Genomic DNA, 9,280 nt, shown 5'->3' with positions numbered 1-9,280 from the left:
CTTGCGGTCAATGCCGAGCAGGAACGTTTCCATACAGCCAATTCAGCGTGCCCTTATCCCAGGACAGGTGTAGATCCGTAACTCCCCCTTCTCTGGAGACCTCTCGGAGTTTAGGGTAAATCCGCCCGCTCCGGCAGGCTCTTTCTCCGGAACTACAAATCCCATCACACCCCGAGAGGACTACAGCTCCCAGCGTGCTCTGCGCCGCCACGGCGGGGACGGTCCAAGATGGCGGCGGGAGAGGAGGAGGGGGCGGTGGCGGGGACGGAGCCGGAGTCAGAGGCGGCGGTGGAAGAGCTGCGGAGCTTCAAGGACCTGGTGAGGCTGGGACAGAGCCGCTTCTGCGCCCGGTGCTCTTCTCCCGTCCCGAGGAGCAGCGTCCCGCCCCCGGCACGCAGCTCAGGCCGTGGGGAGCTTCCCACGCAGCGCCGTGTGCGCGGCGGGGGGGGACACGTCGCGGTGCACGTTTGGATCGGGCACAGCGGTGCTGTGCCCGGGCAGGAGGGGGGGGAGTCGCGCCGCCGACCGGGACAGCCTGGCGGTGCTGCTCCGATTAGCGCTCCTCAGGCAGCTGCCTGTATTTTCAGTTCTGTTAACTTGCCGTGGCGTTTTTCGTTTCCCATGGGACACCCCCTGAGATGAAGAGAGGCAGTTCTGTGTGTGTGTGTGTGTGTGTGTAAAGTTCCCTGTGTTAACTAGGGTAAACGGACTGTTTTCTTCCCGATGACAGTCCTCTCTAACTGTTTTGAACAAATCCTATGAAGCTACCGATGGAGGTGGGGATCACTGTGGGCAGCCTGACCTTTCAGATGGTTGAACTGGGGGCCTGATGGGGTTGGTTTGTGCTAGAGACAAGCTTGGCTCTGTTGCAGCATGTATTTAACTTTAGTCTGTGATTTAATTTATGTCTTCTTGGGGACGTCTGTTTCCCTTTTCTCTTTTCACTAATGTGCAGGGAGTGACAGATGTGCTGTGTGAAGCTTGTGACCAGTTAGGATGGAAGGTGCCAACGAAGATCCAAGTTGAGGCTATTCCAGTGGCTCTCCAAGGTGAGCAGTGTGCTTCTTTGATCCTGAATCAGGGAATGTCCCAGGAGCTCTATGTGAATGAATTTTGCTGAGTGAGAAGGGTCAGAGATGAGAGTGTCCCAGCTTCTTCATCACTGGGGATCTCTGTTTAGAAGTAGTCTTTGTGTTCGTTCTGTCCTCTACTCAGGTGGAGCTTGGAATACTAGTTTATCCTATAAAACTCCCTGCAATCCAAACTTTCAAGTGGGTACAAACATGATTTCTTGAGTGTTCACTCTTGTTGTGTAGTTCTGACACTCTGTGTTAAATAGGATTATTATGAATCATTTGAACTCTTAGTCTGAATTGATCGTTTTCTTTCTGAAATACCCAAGGATATGCAGGAAGCTTCCAATAGGTTTTGGACTGTGCCTCTTCTGATAGAGACCTACAGTGTGTGTGTGCATCTGAAACTGGAGATACTTTGGCTGGTTCCGTAGCGTGTATGATCTGCTTTGCTGTGAGCAGGCAATTCTTTGAAATTAGATTTCTGTAATGAGTCATAACCAAACTACAGTGACTTTCTCTAAGCATCCTGGAATTAAAAGAAAATACATTCCTGAATTCAGCAAACATTTCTGCCTCTAGAAGTGTTTTATTTTAAAACAAAAGCCCCTAAAATACTGTGAAGCAGGAACAGAACAATGTAGTGACAGAATGGGAACAAACTTTCAGTATCTACTCTGTCCTAGTACTTAACTGTTGTCAGACTCTTTTATTCCACATATAAGGTTCTCGGGGGGGGGGGGAACCGTAAAACCAACCAAAAGTAAGACTGCATTCCTGAGAAGTTGTCTCCAGTGTAAGGCCTGTTGGTAGCATGTTCTTGTGAGCTGTACAAACTCAGGAGGTCATAATGGATTCTACTGATGAATTCCACCCTGTTGCCTGCACAGTTTTTGGGCAAAGGACTTGCTGTTCTAACCCTTCCTGCTGCAAACTGATTTAGATTCATTAATCAATGGCACAGTTGTGGTTTGTGAAATGTGAGTTTGGTAGTGCTGTTGTCTTGTAGTTCCTGTGCCAAAATATCAGACACTGGAGTCTGTTTCTTTGTAAGCCAGTAAACAGACAGCGTTTGGACTAGAATATCAAGACAGAGCCATTAAGCTGTAAATTGACAGGCAGATTTGAGACATCATAAAATAAAGCTTATTTTAAAGTTTGTATGAAACCCTGTATATTAGCAGAAGTTTAACTAGAGAATTGAGTATTGAGACTGTAATTATTGTACAAATGAAATCACAGTCTAAAAAAGCTTCAGAATTGCTCTGAAATTCTTTGGTTTGACCACTTGCTCTTTTTTACGTTGTGTGTCTTCCTTTTTTTCTCTGTCCTTAGGGAATTCTTGTGCTTTATTGCATAGTACTTTAAAGACTTCTTTCTCTGCTCTAGATGTGTAACAGTTTTTTGCCTTCCTTGCTGCTTCTTGTAGGCAGAGACGTCATTGGACTGGCAGAAACTGGCTCTGGAAAAACAGGAGCTTTTGCTTTGCCAATTCTTCAAGCACTGCTGGAAACACCTCAGCGGCTGTTTGCTCTTGTCCTCACACCAACAAGGGAGCTGGCCTTTCAGATCTCAGAGCAGTTTGAAGCTCTCGGATCCTCTATTGGTGTCCAAACTAGTAAGTAACTTACTAGTATTGGACCAGTTTTCCTGAAGACTAAAGTTAGTCAGGTCAGGATTGCAAAGTTAAAAATAGAGGATTTGTATGGAGGGTTGAACAAAAAGTGAGAAAAGCTTGTGATGCTGGAAGACAGATCTGGTATCAGGTTTGCAAAAGAAACACTCTATGGTCTTTCCTCAAGGAGAAATCTGCAGCTCTTCTGCATTTTATGTCTAAACAGTTAAAGATGGAAGTAGAAGAGAATGTTCTCAATATTAGGTTTGTGTCCAGTGAAATTGCATAGAGCTCCCTGCTGTAGTGTGATTAGTTTAATATTTCTTTCAGACTGCCTGTATGGATTCTTTAGATACTCTCATTATTATTGTTGTTGTTATTATTATTATTATTATTATATTACTACTACTAATAATAGCTTTATGGGCATTTTTAGAATTTCTAGATTTTTCTAGCTGAGTTAAGGTGCAAGGAATAGATTCTGCCTGTGAAAATAAAATACCTGGGGCAAGTAAGGACTTAATTGTATGGCATAAGAGGCCTGGGAAGGTCAGGTATACTAAAATAAAGTGAATTCTTATAAATTCTCATAAAAATAAGTAGTCTTTCATTTGTACAGAGTTGTGGATGGTGAGGAGTAGGAGCAAACACTATAGTGCCTGTGGCTGACTGGTGCTACGCTGAGGGATTCACTATATTCTGTTTGTCCTGCAGCTGTTATTGTGGGTGGAATTGACACAATGTCTCAATCTCTGGCCTTAGCCAAGAAACCACATGTTATAATTGGTAAGTTAATGTGGGGGGGATGTGGAGTGTTAATATTATCAAACTGCAGTTACCCAAAGACAGCCAGCCAGAAGGTTTTGTTAGAGTACATCTTTCATTTGCTTTTGTCCTGAAATCTCAGTGTTGGTTTGCTAATGTTTCTAAAGTATACACCAATAACTTTGTTGCTACAAGCTCATTCCAAAGCATTCTTGCAAGACCTCCTTTGGCTTGTTTTTTCATTCTCCTCAAGTATTTCAAATCCTGGTCTCATCCTTCGCAGTGTAGCTCATTTACGGTCTGTTGTGTGTTGTGTTTTTTTAAGGGGAGGACATTCTTCTGAGGGTCTGACTCCATTAGTCTTATTTCAAAACACTCTCTGAAGATGTCCTATGAAAGAGTTATTCCCACAAAGCAATCTGCCTTTACTTTTCTTGAGCAAAGAATCCCATTTCTGTAATGAATGACTATCTTGCCTGTTTGGATCTTTCTTTTCCTTTGCTTTAATTCAATTTGCTCTCGTGATGTTGTTGGTAGCAACCCCTGGCCGTCTGGTTGATCATCTGGAGAACACAAAGGGCTTTAACTTACGTGCTCTGAAATTCCTAGTGATGGATGAGGCTGACCGGATCCTTAACATGGATTTCGAGACAGAGGTAGGAATCTGCTGAAAGAGTTCGGAACACCAGATGAGTCCCTTTAAAATCTCTTCATACAGTCACATAGCAAACACTGAGCTGTTCTCTAGAAATTATGAGCAAATTGTAACTAAGATCTGATAGCTGCACGAAATTCTGTGGTGGGAGTGGAACATAGGGGAGTTCTGCAGAGCATTGCCAAGACAGTAGGAGGCGTTTTGTCTCTGAAATCTACTGATTTCTCTGGAGTGCCTGATGTGGATGCAGTTAATGTAGAACACAATCACACACACATTCCTGCAGAAACTTTGCCTGATATTTGCACTGTTATTGGACTTCTGGGATTCACACTGCCTAATTGTCAACAAGCTATCAGCCTACACCTTCCCTTTAGAAGAGGAAAAATTTGTTCCTACTGTATGTCTGCACATGCATTACTCTTCATGTGGATGATCATTATATTTGGGGGATGCTTGTGTCTTAATATTCATATATTCATAATACTCATAATATTCAGTATTCCCATTTCCTTATCTCTTTTTTGCAGGTGGATAAGATACTAAAAGTGATTCCTCGAGACAGGAAGACATTTCTGTTTTCTGCCACCATGACCAAGAAGGTGAGAGCAGAGTACTCTGCTTTAGTTCTTCCATCAGGCTAAACTGTATTAATACAGGTTTCTGACAAGATCTTTGTCCATCCAGTGCTAACTTACATTGATCTTACCAGGTTCAAAAACTCCAGCGTGCTGCTCTGAAGAATCCTGTTAAATGTGCTGTTTCTTCCAAGTATCAGACAGTTGAAAAACTACAGCAGTACTACATTTTCATCCCCTCAAAATTTAAGGTAATGCCACTTCTGTTTCTTCCCTTTTCTCATTATGTCTTGTCTTCTTCTTCCCACATCTGCCCAGTATCTTGTAATCTTCTGTGGCTTAGACTTAGTCTTTAATGTTGTACATGTGATTATTTTTTTTTTTTTGGTAAATTCTCTCTCTATTTCGTTACAGGACAGCTACCTGGTTTATATCTTGAATGAACTAGCTGGTAACTCTTTCATGATATTCTGTAGTACCTGTAACAATACTCAAAGGACTGCTCTACTGCTCCGCAACCTGGGTTTCACTGCCATTCCTCTCCATGGGCAGATGAGTCAGGTATGGGCATTACCCCACAGAATGGAGCAGACAGGAGACTTGTGGCTTGGGAAATGGGCAGCACCATACCGAGTCACAGCTACCTTTCAGAAGGAGTACTTCACAGCTAGTGGACTAGACTGATCCCTAAAGATTTAACTAATGTGAATGCTGCCACTGATTCTGTAATATTTCAAAAAGAAGTTAGAGAAGTGAGATTTTTGAGTAGCTTCTCCCCTGGTTCTTTTGTGCCGGTATTTCAACAAGAGCATATTAACTAGAATGAGTGTTACTCTCTCATTCCCTTTTTGTCCTCTTCCAGAACAAACGTTTGGGCTCTCTAAACAAGTTCAAGGCAAAGGCACGTTCTATTCTGCTGGCTACTGATGTTGCAAGCAGAGGTCTGGACATACCCCATGTAGATGTGGTGATAAACTTTGATATCCCTACGCATTCTAAGGTAAGCTTGTCTGTGTGTCTGCTGAGAGCTTCTGGTCACCACGACATAGTGAAGGTAGACAAAGGAACAAAGACGTCTTTTTTCTGCTCTTCTGATTGGAAGCCTAGTTCACACTTCTGTAGATTAGAAGGTGTAGTTCAGCCTCTGCAGTTGAGTTGGTATCTCAGTTTGGTTGGATGGCCTCATCTGGATTGTAGAACCGATCCCATACGTGAAAAGGGGAAGTGACGAACATTCTGTGTCTTTGCATTTCTGTTCGGGGTATGCGTTTTGCCATATTGCATTAAAGAGCTTTGAAAACAGTTTTATTATTATTAGACATATTATTAGTCTCATGTGTTCCTGTGATCCAGGTCTGCCTTCATATCTTAAACTGTGTTTTAAAAAAAAAGAAAAAAAAATTCTCCCGTTATGTTCAATGAGCATTTGATCAAGAAAGGTGACTTACATTATGTTTCACCTTCATATCACAGAAGTACAGCAAACTGAAAAGAAAGTGAGTTACTAACTCTCTTATAAAAAGTATAGGATTATATCAGGATTGTTTCCCAGCCTAGTTCCAGAAAGCGTACCATTAACATGCATTTCAGGAATTGCTATTGTTGCTTACAATGATTGAAGATACTATACCTTGCAAACAGAAGAAAGCATGATCTTTCAAAGAACTACTTTTGGTGTTGTAAAAGGACAAACATAAAGAAAAAAAATGGAGGTGGCAGCAGCTTAAGTGATGTTATTACAGTTTCTGTGCTCTTCTTTCTCATCTAACCCTGTCACAGAACACCTCCTTTCTCATGATTCTTTCTCCACAGATCCTGTATGGAGAAGGGAGTATTTTAATTTCTGTAATGCAGTATAAAACCTGGAAAACAGCCTAGAACCGTATTAACAAAAGATGCTCAGGCTCTTCCAAATTATTCTCAATCACCCTCCCTTTCACTGTGCTTGCCAAATTTAAATCTACTTGTCCGAGAGTGTCTCTGGAAGATAGACTATGTTGAGCACTAGATCCTAAGACTGAAAATGCAGCCATGGGCTCACTGTGAATATTACCTTTTCAAGGAAGAGATAGTGAAGTCTCAGCAAAGTCATGTATTGCAACTTTTGTCCTGCAGTCTGGTATAAATGGAGTTGGTCTTCACCTTTAAAAAGAGAAGAATTCAAATGTTAAAACCAAAGATACACCGCAACAAGCCAGCATCTTCTCTAATGCTGATGCTGCACATGGTCCTGAGTGTTTAATCCTGGAGTATTTTCTCCCCATTTTCTTGTTCTTTCCTAAAGAATAATTGTGTAGGCTGATTTTCCATGACATCTGTTCTGTGTTTGGTGAACATATCTTATTGCTTACCAAGAAAATCGTTTTCAGGATTACATTCATCGTGTTGGGAGAACAGCTCGAGCTGGAAGATCTGGCAAATCTATCACCTTTGTCACACAGTAAGTGTTGAAATTTGTCAGACTTATTCTTTCCAGCTCTATTTCAGGGCAGAAAATATCTGACCTCATCCTGGGTGAGAAGAAAATACTACTTTTCATTTTGAGGTGCCAGCTGGTTTTATTTACTTAAAGGGGAGAGAATTCCAAGCCCAGTGTGGGGAGGGAGAAAGGTCTAGAGAAATTCTAGAAGCAGTCATGTAATGAGCAGAACTGTTTATAACTGAATTGTTATACATACATACATTTTTGTAATATACAATACAGCTTAAGTAACTGCAGGGGGTGTTTATAATTACTGAACTGTTTGTCTGAAGAAGTCTTTTCCAAATCCTTCTGAACAGAGACGAGCTGAATAAGTCAGAGAAGCCATCCCAAACAATGGCATAATTCAGATGCAGTTGAGTTGCTTGTGAGACCATCAGCACAATCTATCTGTGGGCTGGAGAGAAAGGATGAATTCTGTGAGTGGTGACAGCTGAAGCACTCTCAGGAGGGCTGATTCAATCTGGTGTCTTGTCTTCTCGCAGGTATGATGTGGAGCTATTCCAGCGCATCGAACACCTGATTGGCAAAAAGCTGCCAGCGTTCCCCATGCAAGAGGAAGAAGTTATGATGCTGACAGAGCGTGTGGCTGAGGCCCAGAGAATTGCTCGAATGGTGGGTGCTGACTTTTTGTCCCTCTGCTCACTGTTGTAATCTGAATTTCCTCAGGTGCCAGAACTCTGGGTCAATCTATTGATTGCATTGCAGGAGCTGCGGGAGCAAGGAGAGAAGAAGCGATCTCGGAATGATAATGATGATGACACAGAAGAAGCTATTGGTGTCAGGAATAAGGTGGCAGGTGGGAAAAAGAAGAAAAGGAAAGCCTTCTAGTTCGATATTCGAACAGACTTTTTTATTTTTCTCTTCATGGCTATATGAGCTGTCAAAAACGGTCTACCAGGCTATCTCCAGTGGATTTTTTTTCAAAACTACATGTGAACTTGGGTGGTCCATGAGGAAAACAACTTCTCTTCTGCTTTACCAGCTACAGATTGAGCTTGGACCATTGTGGTACCATAGTACCAGTCTTCTGTTCAGAGACATCATTAGAGACTGTCTGGACCTGGAAGCAGCTGTGGTCCGGCCCTGCTCATTCACAAAGAAGTGCAGTGTGACTGCAGCTTTTGCATTGCTGCAGCCTGTCTCACTACCCAATCTCACTGAGTGCATCTGGGGTCAGATAGATCTGTCAGAAAAAGTTAAAAGAAGTGACTGAGTTTTCACAGGGATGTGTTATGTGGAGAACTCCAAATATATTTTGCTTAATTTTAAAGCTACCTGGTTCTCCTTGTCTTGTCATTGACCTGTTTTGTTCAGTTTATATATTTGCTCTGCCAGGTTTTCTTCTTAGGTCAATCTTAGCAATTCACATGTGACATCAATACCTTAGTATGTCAGCTGAAGAGTGGCCCAGCACGGGAGCATCAGTTTTGGCAGGAGGCTATTCACTGCTTGAAATTCCTTCCAGAATCTGTAATGATTGACATGATACAAGGAAAGGTCTGGATTTTGGGTGGGGTTTTTGCTGCTGATTCTTGTAGTACTTATAAACGAACACAAGAGGGGGGTATTAACATAGGAAAGCTGCTCACAAGCGGGGTAGTAAAGAAAAACGGGTATCATAGAAGTTCTGTTTCCCTAGTTATTTCTCTGTGTTAGGCAGAGTTCCATGCCATATAAGTAGACTCTTGCAAGAACGGGATAAGTGTACTTACCTTCATATCTAACCAGGTTAGTGCTAGTTCTCATTGGCAATAAAAAATTTCAAACTGGATGTTTTTGCTGGTGGGCAGAGAAGAATGAAAAGCTCCTCTATATCACTCAACATGAGAATTTAATGTCCATTAGAACCACTCATAAACTGGATTTTCTGCTACATGAAAAACAATGTTCACAATAGTCTTTTTTAGATCTAGATTGAAAGTAGAAACTATTGCAGTAGTTGATGAGCACAGTGGTTATTTCACATTGTCAGGATAAATCTAGTATACACTTGTATGCTAGTCAGAATGCTTTTATGCTTTTGTTAGAGGCAGCACATTTTGCAAAAAAATCCAAAAACCATGGGTCTGTTTCTTCATGAGGAACAGACATACTCTCTGGTGCAAGAAG

At 42.1% G+C, this 9,280-nt stretch overlaps 1 protein-coding gene across 1 annotated transcript; it reads left to right on the top strand.

Moving 5' to 3' along the window:
• The first annotated feature begins 209 nt into the window (after window positions 1-209).
• On the top strand, window positions 210-8,445 carry DDX47 (DEAD-box helicase 47). Its single transcript, XM_008931492.3, has 12 exons — window positions 210-318; window positions 956-1,049; window positions 2,503-2,691; window positions 3,403-3,474; window positions 3,991-4,109; window positions 4,639-4,710; window positions 4,821-4,937; window positions 5,101-5,247; window positions 5,549-5,686; window positions 7,056-7,126; window positions 7,654-7,783; window positions 7,877-8,445. The coding sequence occupies exons 1-12, from the start codon at window positions 229-231 to the stop codon at window positions 7,997-7,999; spliced, it is 1,362 nt and encodes a 453-aa protein (XP_008929740.1). The 5' UTR covers window positions 210-228; the 3' UTR covers window positions 8,000-8,445.
• The last annotated feature ends 835 nt before the right edge of the window (window positions 8,446-9,280 follow it).

Source organism: Manacus vitellinus, unplaced genomic scaffold, assembly GCF_001715985.3.
Source record: "Manacus vitellinus isolate BGI_N305 unplaced genomic scaffold, ASM171598v3 scaffold_5_pilon, whole genome shotgun sequence".
Taxonomy (NCBI): domain Eukaryota; kingdom Metazoa; phylum Chordata; class Aves; order Passeriformes; family Pipridae; genus Manacus; species Manacus vitellinus.
The sequence above is the reverse complement of the archived record's forward strand: the minus strand, read 5'-3'. Positions and strand labels throughout refer to the sequence as shown.

Bases quoted from the DNA above. Each gene is read 5' to 3' on its own strand.
- DDX47 (XM_008931492.3), top strand. From the start codon at position 229: ATGGCGGCGGGAGAGGAGGAGGGGGCGGTGGCGGGGACGGAGCCGGAG. The intron at 3,475-3,990 runs GTAAGTTAATGT...TGTTGTTGGTAG, and splicing joins GAAACCACATGTTATAATTG to CAACCCCTGGCCGTCTGGTT. The intron at 7,784-7,876 runs GTGGGTGCTGAC...ATTGCATTGCAG, and splicing joins CCCAGAGAATTGCTCGAATG to GAGCTGCGGGAGCAAGGAGA.